The sequence below is a fragment of the Limanda limanda genome, chromosome 15, assembly GCF_963576545.1.
Source record: "Limanda limanda chromosome 15, fLimLim1.1, whole genome shotgun sequence".
NCBI classification, from domain to species: Eukaryota; Metazoa; Chordata; class Actinopteri; order Pleuronectiformes; family Pleuronectidae; genus Limanda; species Limanda limanda.
The window spans coordinates 17,584,134-17,598,690 of NC_083650.1; the positions used below are offsets into that span (position 1 = coordinate 17,584,134).

The 14,557-nt window shown below is 46.4% G+C and overlaps 1 protein-coding gene across 4 annotated transcripts in view; it reads left to right on the forward strand.

Moving 5' to 3' along the window:
- Window positions 1–13,855, forward strand: part of fgfr2 (fibroblast growth factor receptor 2) — a 37,975-nt gene extending 24,120 nt beyond the window's left edge. For 3 of the 4 annotated variants that reach the window (XM_061087696.1, XM_061087694.1, XM_061087697.1), the window contains 10 exons: window positions 334–533; window positions 1,227–1,366; window positions 3,470–3,591; window positions 4,457–4,567; window positions 4,941–5,131; window positions 5,819–5,941; window positions 7,112–7,182; window positions 9,845–9,982; window positions 10,506–10,611; window positions 12,045–13,855. In XM_061087696.1, the coding sequence (XP_060943679.1) occupies window positions 334–533; window positions 1,227–1,366; window positions 3,470–3,591; window positions 4,457–4,567; window positions 4,941–5,131; window positions 5,819–5,941; window positions 7,112–7,182; window positions 9,845–9,982; window positions 10,506–10,611; window positions 12,045–12,209 (1,367 nt within the window). In that variant the 3' untranslated portion in view covers window positions 12,210–13,855. The remainder of the gene's footprint in view (window positions 1–333; window positions 534–1,226; window positions 1,367–3,469; window positions 3,592–4,456; window positions 4,568–4,940; window positions 5,132–5,818; window positions 5,942–7,111; window positions 7,183–9,844; window positions 9,983–10,505; window positions 10,612–12,044) is intronic. The other variant, XM_061087695.1, reaches the window with a different exon arrangement.
- Window positions 13,856–14,557: the final 702 nt, after the last annotated feature.

The window sequence follows — 14,557 nt, forward strand, 5'->3', positions numbered from 1 at the left end:
GCAGACATATGCAGGCCTGAGTGAAGATTTATAATCTGTTTAGACTCTTAATCCCTGTACAGGCCTGTTTGGTTCAAAACGTATTCGTTGGCAAAGAATAGAGACAGTGGAGGACGCTACAAAATCATTTCGTTGAGTTCGCCCGCCAGTCGTGATCATATTAACGCATGAGTCATCTCCGAGAGCATCTGTCTCTGCGTTTGTCTTTGTCTGTCTGATACCCATATGTGTTCAAATGAAGAATGTGCCTGTGTGTCAGTCATGTGTGTGCGTGTGTGCGAGAGTGATTAACTCTGACTTTCTTTTCCTGACGTCCGTCTTTATTTCCTTCAGCCCTCGAGAAAAAAGCCGGGCCCTTCTCCCCAGACTACGTGGAGATCGCTATATACTGTGCGGGCGTCTTCCTCATTGCCTGCATGGTGGGCATCGTGGTGGTGTGCCGCATGAGGAACACGGCAAAGAAACCGGACTTTGGCAACCAACCGGCAGTGCACAAACTGACCAAGCAGATCCCTCTGCGCCGCCAGGTAACAGAAAGTAGATAAAGAGTTCCAAAGGCATCTAACACCCCTAGAGGAGAACAACACACGGCACTGCAGGCATGCTGCAGAAATACAATGACAGACTGCAAATATACATGAATATAGGAGGGTAATGCTGCAAAATATGATGAAAGCTGCATAGGTGGAAAAAGCATAGGTGGAAAAACATATACAACTATATAAGATTTTAGCGAGCAATATGCGTTTACGATATTTTAAACAATCCACCTCAGCCTCATTTAGAAGGCATGCAGGCATTTTTAAGCAAGTTAGAACTGCTGCCTCAAAATGCAGCCAGAGCTTTTTTTCTCTGTGTGTGAGCCATGCTTTTCCTTCAATAACTAAAAGGTGAAATGTTGGATTTCATTCTGCGGCGAGACTTGATTCCTGTGTCAAGGTAAGTTTAGGATGGAGAGAGGCCAGATGAGCCTCGGGACAGAGGCGAGGCCTCTAAATGCCAACTGCAATAATCTCTGGCCCAGAGACAGACTCTACACTATTGTTAAACCATTAAAATTAAGGATAAATACGTTACACATTATTGTTCCATATTAACCAGTAAGAAATACCACAGTCAATCAAATATTCACTCATTTACTCCGAACTCCTCTGGTGATGTCTTAGAGCTTTAGCTGACCTATGAACCCAGACTCCGGTGATCAGCCAATTTTTCTCTTCCTGTAGGTGTCGGCAGACTCGAGCCATTCCATGAACTCTAGTACGCCGCTGGTTCGCATCACGACACGTCGGAGCTCGGCACACGACGACCCGATCCCTGAGTACGACCTTCCTGAGGATCCACGCTGGGAGTTTAACCGAGACAGGTGAGGGACGCTCATTGGTTATATAGACTCTTAATTTATTTTACAGTGAAACAATACAGCAAATTTTGTCTGTTAAAGAAAATATGAAAATATGCAACGATTTCTGCTGGTTTCACTGACTTGTGGTTGATTTGTAGCACTAGAAATAGTGAATCTGGCCTTGTCCTGATCTCAAGTCATTTTATGAAATGCATAATACATCATTATGTGAACCTGATTCAGCTCTAGCTTGAAGTCTTTAAAATGCTGATCTGCTCCTCCACTTTCATGTGATTATCAAAGAGATGTTTCTAATAACTCACTCATATTGAAATTCAAGGCCTGCATAGAGTGACAGTTTGACAACTTTCAGTGCTACACCCTTGGCCTTTGTCTTCAACTATCTCTGGCTTGAAGGTGGATTTCAATTGTGGATAACGGCAATATTAACACGATGAGCATCTGTTTGATTTTACGTCAGCTGCTAAATGATCAAATAAGTATTGTCGTAGGTAAAGAGTGTCATTAACCCTGATAGACAGCAGACAATCACGACTACCCGGCGAATAATGGTTGTGGTGGCTGCTGCTGTCGTGAAAAACGACCTGAACTTGGCACCCGGCCCCCTCCTGCCCCCTGTGTCTTCATTACAGCCTCTGCTACATCACACTCTCACTCACACATAGTCACACACACACTCACATGCTTCTGATGACGAGGAATGGTGCTGTGCTAATTAGTGGTTCGCAACTCGCCGCTTTCATCTGCATGTTTGGGCGAGGAGTGTTTGCTCAGTTTCATACCAGAGGACTTAGCGCCGCGGAGGTTTTGGTTAGTCACAGTTGCAGTGGCCGGTGATAAGCTTCAGGCTGGATTTAATGGTACAGCGAAGGTTACAGGAGTTTAATACCTACTCGAGGCCTCTGGTTTTGAAAGACAATGGGAAAATCATAAACATGAATGTCTGTCTTTTGTTAAAATGGTTGTAAAAACTAAAAAAAAGAAGAGAGCTGGAATCATACATTTTATCATCCCTCATCAGTGGGAAAGAAAAATCCATCCTGACTCTCTGCGCACATGCAGAATGCCATCGTGGTGAAAAGATTTTTGATTTTAATTGATGAACCAACCCAAAGGGATGTTTTGTCTAGGCTGAATACATCTCTGTGTTCGGGTCTTCATTCCCCGCCTGTCATCCCAGCGCCTGAGGGATCATGTTGGGATTGCACAGAACACAGAGGAATGCTAACGTTTGCAGTTTGCGTGGAGGAAAAATAACATTGATTATGTGTGGCTGGATGGACAGAATGGCTGCCATTGAGCGTGGCGAGCATGTGCGGACAGATAGGGGATTGTGTTACTATGGCAGGGCGCCGGCCTCGGGCCTTCGTCTCTGCGGTGCGCAGCGTGATTGTTTACATAGCCGGGATACTCCGCCTCAGGGAAGGGACCAACACCTGTCAATCAAATTAAAAACACCAGGGAACGCTAACTGAGGTCAGGTTGGTGCCGGCACTGTGATAGATAATTGTAATGATAATTGTAGTAGATAGTGTAATGAAGTGAGGCCATTAAGTTTAACACACCAGCTAGTTTGAAATTAAAATAGTACTTAAATTTCCGTCTGGTACTGAAGTCAGACGCACCTGTATGGAAACACAAAGTCAGCATTCCATCCATCACAGGCTAATGTGTCGGGGCTAAGCTCAGCCCTGTGTAATGACTTGTAAAGAGTGTATATTGGAGCATGCCAGGGCTGGGTAAAGACTTTATAAATGAGAGCCTCTCGCTGGCTTTATCAGGTGATTATCGTTGCCACGTCTGCCTTCCTACCTACTGCCCTGGCACGGGCTGCAGTCACCACGCCAATAAAGCACTCACGCAGACACAATCTGATTGAAACAGAGGGAGCGATCGAGTAAAAAAAAAGACAGGATGAGGTTGAGAAACTGGCTTGGTGCCTGGTTTCTTTCCCCCTGTCACTCTCTATCTAACCTGTTTGTTTCTGCACACTTTGGGAATCGATGCCACAGTCCTAGTTTTTAATTTGTGTTCCAGCAGCTAATCAACATCCCGTCTGTTTTTCCTTGTGTTCCGCTCTGTGTTGCTGTCTCGCGGCTGCAGGTTGACTCTGGGCAAACCCCTCGGTGAAGGCTGCTTTGGCCAAGTGGTAATGGCAGAGGGCCTGGGCATCGATAAGGAGAAACCTAAGGAAGCCGTGACCGTCGCCGTCAAGATGCTGAAAGGTAAGTAGTTCTAGTTCCGATGCACAATCACACTGAGGTTGTAATGGTAAACGTCACGCTCATGTTCAACATCACACCAATGGGATGAAATATACTGTACACTGCTTTATGTCTTGTGGGCAACCTGAGTCCATTGTATAGGTGATTTATCCTCTAGTGAGGGTTCAGGAAACAGGGCAAGGCGGAGCCTGGGGCTGCCATTATTATTCGTTATTGGTGGCTGCTGAGTGACAGCTTGGGGGAGGCGGGTTGGGTAGGTGAGGGTTAGGGGCGGTCACATACCTGACCTCAGAGCAGCAGCTGGCTGGAGCTCAGTCAGCGCCCACACAAAGAGGCAAGTCACACTAGCAGCACTGGAGTGATTAATGAAAGCAGCAGGAGGGGGGGCGCTGGGTTGGTTTGAGGTTGACGGGGGGTGGGGGGTGGGGGTGAGATCAGGTACAGCAGCAGGCCACCGGACCCACCTTGACAAGGGAAAGAACCACTTCAGGCAAGGTAATGGTGCACAGGAATGCAGGCTATGCCATTTTGACTTGCACCGCCTCAATCAGCTCCATGAAAAAGTAGCCTGTGCAGCAGATAATGAATCCAGATTGAGCTTCTTTAATTCCTCCTCCCTCCTCCTGGCACTGAAAGGATGCCTCTGTAGTCTGCAGGAGGAGCTTCCCTTGCTCCCCGGCCGTAACTTTAGCCCACATTGTCCTTCGGGCCGCACTTATTCAGACGCACCAACAAAACAGGTTGTTGTCTGAATTGGGAGGGCAGCCCCCTAGTCCAGAGTCCAAAGGGTTAAAGGGAAGACAGGAGTGGTGTGTTTGTTTTTGTTTTTACTGAGTTTGCTCATCCATCTTCTTCTGTTTCTTAGATGACGCCACTGAGAAAGACCTGTCCGACCTGGTGTCAGAGATGGAGATGATGAAGATGATCGGAAAACACAAGAACATCATTAATCTCTTGGGGGCCTGTACACAAGAGGGTGAGTAGCACAAGTGTAGCCGGCTCTTGCTAACTTTAACTCTCCACAATATTGTACTAAAGGTTGCTGCATGCTTCAAACAAATTCATGAAGTGTGTCATCAGACCTCATCAGACAGGTCATGTACGTCAAGGTGCCTTTGCTCTTTTTGAGGAAGCTAGAAGCCATTTCAATGTCATGTAGAAGGATTTTAATTAGATGTGAAGAGTGGATAAAGAACTGAAACAGAACAGAACATTCAAAAGAGAGGTGCCTGCTCTTTATGTATTCCATGCAGAATTCACCCTGAATTTTGTTCAGTGCCGCTTTCTCTCAAAAGGAATAATTTATAACCTTGTTCAAAAGGTAATGTGAGTCTTCTTTTCCACCGCAGGCCCCCTCTATGTGATAGTGGAGTACGCCTCCAAAGGCAACCTCAGGGAGTACCTCCGAGCCCGTCGGCCCCCCGGCATGGAATACTCCTACGACATCACCCGCGTCTCAGACGAACAGCTCACCTTCAAAGATCTGGTCTCCTGCACGTACCAGGTGGCACGGGGCATGGAGTACCTAGCATCGCAGAAGGTAAGGGGACGACACACGCAAACACACAAACACACAAACAAAGTCCTGTCCTCACGTCAGATGTTCACACAGGCAGGCAGTTCACACAGCGTTTTGATGTACTGCACCCAGGGAGGGTTTTGGAAGCTTGCTTGTGCGTCACTGTGGGAATGTTGTCTCCTAAAAACACTACGCTGACCCTCTGCCCAATCCCCACATTGTCTATCATTCCACAACAAAAGCCCCTCTGTGTGGGAGAATTATGAAGTTTTCACAATGGGGGTACGGCCATGTTGGCCAAATGCAGCCTCACGCTCCCTCTCACAGTTGGAATGTGACAGAGCGCGCACACACAAACACACACACACACACACACACTCACGTATACATACTTGAATATGCGCACTGATGCACACACCCCGGCCGTTTACAGTATGCGGCAAAGTATGTGTGGAATCTTTACTTATTCAGACATGTTCCTGTTGGTGCAGTCGCTGTGGCGTCATGTTATTCAGTCAAGTGTTACCTCTGTGCAGGAGATTTCTGCAGCATCACAAACATTCAAAGACCATTCCAATTTAAGTATACACCTGTTTCCGAGTTGATTTATTTGTGGCATGAGGTAACTGTCATATTCTTCTCCTTCCCCTCACTTTTTCCACCCTCCCTGTGTCCTCCTCCCCTCTTTCCTCACTCTCTCCATCCCAGTGTATACACAGAGACCTGGCAGCCAGGAACGTCCTGGTCACAGAGAGCAACATCATGAAGATTGCTGACTTCGGCCTGGCCAGGGACGTCCACAACATCGACTACTATAAAAAGACGACCAATGTGAGTCCTCCACCCGCATGCTGCACACGGAGGGACGGGCACTTTGAGGGGGTGGGATGTCTTTAGGAGACGCACTGTGAGATTAGACCACCCCGTCTTTCGCCCTCTTTTTCTCTGAATCCCTCATCTCTCCGTCTCACTCTCTCCCTCGGCTGGTGTCTTGGCAGAAGCCGCGGGTTCCCAGGCAGCCTGTGAATGTAGTGCTTCTGGAGACTCTGCCTTGTTTATCCCTCAGTCTCTTGTTCCTTTGCTTCCACAGACATTTATACAATTAGCCAGCGAGAGAACCAGTGAGAGAGAGAGAGAGAGAGAGAGAGAGATTGAGTGAGAAAGAGAGAGAGAGTGGGGAGCGGCTTAAACACAATCGACGTCTCCAAAGTGTCTATATTTCCCACCGTAGAGCAGCGCTGCCGGCACATCCTCATTTAGCATGCATGGTTGCCTTCTCATCGTCATGCTGAGAACTCTCTGACAATAACAACAACAACAACAATACACAATGATGCTGCTGGTACTGGTGATCAGGAAAATGACGGCGGCTACAATGAGGATGATCACTTTCATTAAACCAGTCGAGACAGAGCTGCCATTGTGGTGTCACACTTTTTTCTTCAGTCAAATAGGAAAGGGACCATATTCAGTGATCGTATTATTGTCATATTTCCCTGTGATAATATGTGATGTAATATATGTTCAACTTGTTTCTCATTCCTATTGAAAGCAGTAAAAATATATATATTTTACAAGGATGTATTTAGTTGTTGCTTCTTTATAACTGAGTGTGTGAGTGTTCTTGTCCGTAGGCTGCCACACTGATATTGATCGAGGCTGCCCTGTGAGCCGTGCTTAGCTTCCCAGCCAGTGTTTTAATGGCACAGGGAGATAAACTCTCTTTATCTGTGACCCTGTTTATCAGCTCTATTGCATTAACAATCTAAACGCTCCTCTGGGAAACCCTCCTCCCAGACAGGTTCTATACTGCTGGGGCCCAGTGTCGTATTCCCCAGGGCTCTCCAGGAGTAATGAGATCTTTTAGCAGTAGATTAATTCAAATATGCTGAACGGGACAGAAAGGAAAGTGTTCAGAGGTGGTGTGTGTGTGTGTCTGGGTTCGCGTTTGTGTGTGTGTGTGTAGAATTTGGCTGATCCTTCACCTGTGTGTGTCCTTAGGGTCGACTCCCGGTAAAATGGATGGCTCCAGAAGCGCTGTTTGACCGGGTCTACACACACCAGAGTGACGTGTAAGTATTAAACACACTGCTACACATCTGTGATAGACCAAAAAATCTTATCTAACACAGTAAACTGTCTATTTCATGCTGTTTTTGAGACTGAATGTGGAGCCCAGCCTGTTTCTTGTAGCCTGCAGTCAGATTCCGAGGGTTGTTTTTCTCCTGAGGTGTTTTTGGTGCAGTGCTGGTAAATGGTCGATGTGAGGGGGTTGACTGGTTAAAAGGGGGCAACGCTGGCCAGTCTGTGGCAAAAGTGAGGATTTCACGCTAGACTTGTAGTCAATGCCGTGTTACTAATCTGACCGGCTTCAAAGGGCCCTGGAAGGAGCCCAGAGCCCACCGAGCACCTCCTCTCCCACCACCTCACCCCTCGCTCCTCCGGCTCAGCTCGGAAGTCTCCCCTCCCTTTGGGCCTCCAGTCCACACATGTATAAACGCAACAATACCACAGCGCCTCCAGTCCCGGGGCCTCGCTCTCCCTACCACCCCACCCCCTCGAACTCCTCCTGCCAGCCGTCCTGTCTTCGCTCCCCTCTCTTCATTCGGCAACACTTTGAACAGGAGGCTCATCGTTTTTTTGGAGCTGTTCCACTATCAAAATAATCTCCCCCCCCCCTCATCCCTCCTTTCACCCCATCGTTCTTAATTTCATTCATCTGCTACGTGAATTGCTGACCCGTCTCTGTCCCTTTTTCTTTTTTTTTTTTTAAGTTCGAAGAGCACTCATTCTAAAAACAGAACAAAGGGAGCGCGTCCCTCTCTTTTTGGTGTTTGAGTCTTATGCATTCTGACAGTGTTGTTTGAAGTTTTGGCTCCAGACACTGGCGGCGGAAAGTGCATGTGGCAATTAGATAAATGCCTCACATGTTGACCCCTGGGAAAGGAGAGTTTGTGTGTGTGTGTGTGTGTGTGAGTCATACACCAGTAGCACACAGAATCTAGCAATCATCCAGTTAAGGACTTGGATAGAGAATATCTGCACTGTCCATGTTTGTGTGTGTTTGTGTCGGTTTGTGCACATAAATAATATGTGTACGTACACATGATGCCCTTCATGTACCTTAGCACAGCACCAATCAATAACCCGGGGGAGTGCAGGAGGCACCGAGTGGCTACTGTAGTCCCGTCTCCCAGCTCACTGCTAATTATGTTTCATCACTCACTTTTAGTAATTGGCTTTTTCATGTGGCACGTGACGGGAGAGGCAAGATGAGGAGAGGTGTTGGGGCGGGTGGGACGGAGGGGGGGGGGGGGGTGTGCTCATGCTCAAACACCACCAGAGGCACAGGCGATCCATACATGACATCAGATTAAATGAATACATGAATTCCAATGAAACTTGCCCCCCTGTTGTTTTGACAAATGTGCCCCGGGGACTCGGCTTGGGCTGGCGTAGTTAAGAGTTAAGAGTTGTCGCTCAAGCCCCGACACATGGAGTCATTACCAGGCTTAGTGGTGGTGGTGGTGGGGGGGGGGGGGGGGTGATCCCTCCCTATCACCAAGAAGTAAAAAAAAGTTCCTTCAGCTCCTACAACACGTTCCAGAGCCTCGAATCATTATGTTTGGATCAGATCCACTGATGCGTGCACATGTATCGAGTGGTTCTCTGTCATTTTATATTCATGTTGCTTTTCGGGTCGATATCACCAACATCTGCAGCAGAGAACACCCTAATTAAATAAGATATGGGCGTAATGAGGTATGACTCCAGGATATAGTCGTACAGAAATAGCACTCGTGCGAGGTTGAATGCCAGGTCTGTGACAGTGACCCGGAGCATGTTGGCGTGCTTGTTTATTTGGCGAGTCATGGTTGGTTGCAGGTGGACACAAAGCTGCGCGGTCCTGACAGGTGAGAGACACTCACAAAGTACCACAGAAAGGAGAGATGAGTGTGTCAACAAGCGGAGAGATACAACCCTGTGATAGAGGCCGGGCCAAACCCTGGGCCTGGCTGTGTAAACAGATGGACGAGCTGATAACCAGCAGACCTGCTTGTCCATGCCTACTTTGCCTGGCTGGACCACTAACACGGCCCATGGCTGCCATAAAATACATGTGCGCATTCATGTTTATTAATGTGTCTGGGTGTTATAATTCAGCCCTTGTGTATGGACCTGAATCAATCGTGCTGTCAGGGCAGGCATGATTCATTTGAAACCCTCTGGTTCTGTGATGTAAACATGCAGCATGATGGTGTGCAGCAATGGAAAATCAGCGGCATGGAATCGCTGATATTTAACTAGCGGATCCTGCTATGAGGAAGTAGTTAATAGTTAATATTCACTGGACATAACCGGACCTGTCCCTCCTCTTTTGTTCCGCTGTGGGTGGTCCGCTGTTTGTTTTGGTGTGGTGTGAGCAGACAATGGCAGCCTGTGTGACAGGCCAGCCCGGGACACAAAAGCCAGCATTGAGATCAGGGCCAGAATGGCACTGGGAGTGGGTTTGCGCCGCAAGCCACCGGACGGCAGAAAGAGGGCATTGACACCACTGTTGTCACGCTGTTGAAGTTGTTTCCAAACTTTGGTTCAGCGAGTTTCTGTAAGATATCTGTAGGTTAAAGGAAACCGACACGCTGGAAGCTCTTACACACAAAACCTACTGTTTCATTGTCATTCTTGTTGTGTCACGATTATTAATAACACATATCTCTGTTTCTCTCTGACCAGCTGGTCATTTGGGGTGCTGATGTGGGAGATCTTCACCCTCGGGGGCTCGCCGTACCCTGGCATCCCCGTCGAGGAGCTTTTCAAGTTGCTCAAAGAGGGCCATCGCATGGACAAGCCTGGCAACTGCACCAACGAACTGTAAGTGTTGCTCATCTCTGCCAAACTGGCATCTTCCCTAACCGAGCTGAGAAACCCAAACACACACTCGCTCTTACCACGAGGGTCGGCCCCATCCCAGCCTCCATCAGATCCATGACTCTGGGGCTCTGTGTCCACTCTGTCAGGGGCTCGGCACAGCTGGGACTGGCTGCTATCAGTGTCCTCATTCACAATCTGTCTGTGGACAATGGCCCAGTTCTGCCATGGTGCCACACTGGAGAACAGAGTAGAGCAGTGAAAGAAAGACAAAGCACTGGGAGGTGTGTTTAGCCGCAGTCTGTCAAACTGTGAGAAAGTGAGAGATCATTGATTCAATATGGAGACTCCTGGGCCCAGAGGTATTAATCATTCAACAGATTTCCAAACGTGAGGACAAGGTAGACGAGGAGTGCGCCGCAGCTTGAGTTTGGACGAACTGAATTAAGCCTACAACACTGAATTCTGTCTCCTTCCATCCAGTTGTCTTCTTTGGTTTAACTAATACCGATTTTACTTCTGTCAGGTACATGATGATGAAAGACTGCTGGCATGCCATCTCCTCCCAGAGACCCACTTTCAAGCAGCTAGTAGAGGATCTGGATCGCATCCTCACCCTCAACACCAACGAGGTGAGTGCAGCTCGGTTCTTCTCCTGCGAACAGATCTTTATTCCACGAGGTTCCAGGATTCAGGGTGGTCAGGAACCATGCTACGCAAACAGTATAATTTCCTGGCAATGTCCAGTGTTTCACAACAGTAAAACGGAATAATATGATGCATTCCTACACACAGTAACATGCTTCTCAATCCAAACCATACACACTCCTGCCAGGGCCTGTGGGGTTCAGCACAATTCTGCTGAAAGCACAAGTAGCGTTAGCAGCCATGTTGCTGACATGAGGTCCAAATGGTGGCCGAAAAAATGGCCAGATGATTTGATCCAGGCCAACATGGCCGTTGTGGCCCAGTGAAGTTGCCCAATCATCACATCCATGCCTCGCTTCCTAGTGTTTCTTTCCATTCCCGGTCTTGTCTTGTCCAATATGTGCGTGTCGACGTGAAAAGAGGCCGTCAATGGAAAGCTGTCAGGGCTCGTCTGCTCCGGAGCTGGAACTTCGTGAATTTCTGCCAAAAAAGTCCAACATGGAGCTTGAACATTTGAAATGGAATAAAGTGGCTTTTTTTCTTGCCTTTCTCCTCCCCCCCTCCTTTTCCTCTGCCCCAAACCGCTGGCAGATGTTGTACGTTTTTAAGTAATGTGAGCCTCTCCGTGTCGAGCTGGGAAAATGGAGGCCAGTGCTCATTTTCTAGAAAAACCCCAAAAAACTCTTCTTCCTCACAACTACTCCCAAAAACAGCCATGAAAGACGAGGGGGGAGAAAAAAAAAATGTCGACCAAAACAACTTAACTGTGCTGGGCCGAGTCAAAAATTAATAACAGGATTTCTTGGGGTTTTCGTCCTCTGCCAGTGCCTTTATTTCTTCCAGCCCTCTTACTGCATTTATGTCGGGCGTTTCGGTGTCAGATGTCACACTGGTTTGGATTGAACTCGAGGGATGTGAGGGGACGCTGTAAAGGCCTAAACATCTATATCCTCTCGTCCTCAACCACATCAAGCTGTTATATAGTGGACTCAAACCGCAGTTAGGTCAACCCTGCTATCTTCATCCTGCACTGGATCAGTCAATGATCCAACGTTCAATCTATGACTTATTATCCCTGAAGATATTTTTTCATAGTATCTAGTTTAAGATTATTTGCTCTGCTCCGTTTCGTAAAATCCTGTCAGGGAGATTTTCTATGATTTAGCTAAGTATCATAATAAAGGTGATACTCTGCTCCTCCACCTCTCTCACCCTCCGCTGGAAAGTCCCTGTTCTTGTTGACTGGGTTTCACCTCTATATTTATGTTCTCTTGTTTGCTCTGGGTCTTTTGCCTTTTCGTAACACATGAGCTGGTGTCTGAGTGTAAAACGACTCTCTCTCTCTCTCTCTCTCTCTCTCTCTCTCTCTCTCTCTCTCTCTCTCTCTCTCTCTCTCTCTCTCTCCCTCTGTCTGCAGGAGTACCTGGACCTGTGCGCCCCCCCAGAGCAGTATTCCCCCAGCTTCCCCGACACTCGCAGCTCCTGCTCCTCCAGTGACGACTCCGTGTTTTCCCACGACCCGTTACCAGACGAGCCATGCCTCCCCAAGTACCAGCACATCAACGGAAACGTCAAAACATGAGCCCCCCCTCCCACTCCGCACGCTCTACCGCGAAACACCCCCAAAACACACGCAGCACAGACCCCTTCTCTGACATGCACCCAACCTCCTGCCCCCCCCATCACCCCTCTGGCTCCCAGTGGACTGAAGGAGAACCCAGACGGGACTGGGCCGGCGGCAGAGCTGCTGTCACAGACTCTCACTGCCATGTGCACACACACACACACATTACACACTACACACATGGCATGCTCACACGTGGTCTTAAAGGAGAGGACAGGGACCCTGCAGAAGCTGTTTTTTTTTTACTGACTGAATGGACTGAACTTCACCGGGCACCCTCCTCCTCCTCCTCTTCCTCCTCCCCCTTTATGTAAATACACAGACTTTTCATTTTGGTTCTCATGTTTGTAACCAGAGAGGCATTAACTTGTTTGGTGATCCCATTCCAGTGGCTGGCATTCCAAGACTGTTGTTTGCTCCTGGAGGAATGTACATGGATCGACGTGAACTTAAAACAAGGGACAAGAGGAGGAGGACAAAATAGGAAAACGGACTGAGAGACAGAGCTCCGACTAACAAAACAGAGGAGTAGGAGGAGAGCACATATAGAAACTGCTCTCCTGTTTATTTTGTAATATTGATGCTTTTTTTTCTTCACTTCGCTTGATAAACCTTCCCAATTATTCTGGAGAAAAATAAATACACAGTGTAATGTATAGTGCTGGGTATATTTGTAAATATATTCAAATATGTATAAATATATATTATATATTTACAATGAATTATTTTTTGTATGGACTCTGAAATAACCCCATCCCTTCCTACCTTAACGTTGTGTTTGAGGCAGGAACGCTAACAGGTTACGTGTACGATACTTCTCTTCACACACACACACACAACCACACACACACACACACACACACACACACACACACACACACACAAACACACATACAGACACACCTAAACATATTTTAATACACAAACACCTGTCTTACTCTCACTCAGTAACACAGTTGAGTATTGGCTTTCAGGGACTGAGGTAGCATGTTAATTTATTGACTTATGTGTTTTTGAAATGATTCAAGAAGAAAAAAAAAGTTTTGGAAAAAAGAACAAAAACAATGTGGCAGAGATGATGACATTAATGATGCTGACAATACATAAATAAATAATCCATTAAATTTATGGTAATTTAAAATGATCTTTCAACAGTAACAGAAGAGAAAAGCTATTTTAGTAGGTCTGAAAGATCCAGGTTTTGTAAGTTTTATATATGAATGTGAATTTTAAGTTAAATTTTTAAAAAAGTGTACATTTTATAGTCAGCTAATCCCTTTTTTCTTATGTAGATGTTGATACAATTTCTATCCAGGCATTTTACTCTTTCTTAGCTTTTGCTTTAGGAAAGGAGGTTGATTTCTGGATATTTATGTACGGTTAAAAAGGAAAAAACAGATTCTTTGGGAAAAAACCTTCTAGCAATCAGCTCCCTCATTTAGACTTAACTATAGACTACAAATTCACTTGACAGAATTGAAAGCTGAAAAACAAAGTATTAAATCATTCAAGTGTTTGTTGTTTTTTTTCTACTGGACCAACTTTAAGATGTTTTTTTTTGCAAGTGTTTATGGCACATTTGCAAAATAAATGATGGAAAAACATATTCTTGTTCTCATCTCTGACTCTGTTGGAAGTATTGAGTGCATTTTGGCAGCGAGGGGCAGACAATTTGTTTTATTGTTATGAGTTGAAAGAACTTGTTATCAAACTGCACTTTCCTCTGAGCTCAATTTCTTTTTCTCTGTATTTGATATAGGCTGAGATGGTTTAGATGTCGTTATTGAGTATTGTACTTGTTTATAGGTTTTATTATTTACTTATATATACACATGAAGAGAGATTCTCCAGCATATCTGCAATTTATTCAGGGAAGTGAAGAAGCAGGGCCTCTGTAAGATGGTAGGACACAGAGCATTTCTCCAATTTCCAGACTTTTCTAAAAGGAGTGTTGCCGTTTTACATGAAAACTTCTCCAGCTGCCCTGATAGGTTGAGTCTTCATACAGAACTGCAGAGCTCGCTGCAAACACAGTGAATGTGATCGAGCTAAGATCCTAACCTTGTGCCAGTGGTCAAAGCAATTTTGTTAATGAAAAGGGAACTCATCATTGTCGTGATGGTGCGTCTGTGTCCCGAGTTGTCCGACTCTGATCAGACAAAGAGTCGTTGTCTGTCTCCTGGCAGACCAAGAGCTGCTCTGATTAGATGATTGATTTCCCTATTTTCTCTTATCACAACAGACTTAATTCAACAGAGTGACCAGTTGATTTATCTGATTCGGTGTAAGTTAATCAAAGTTGATTC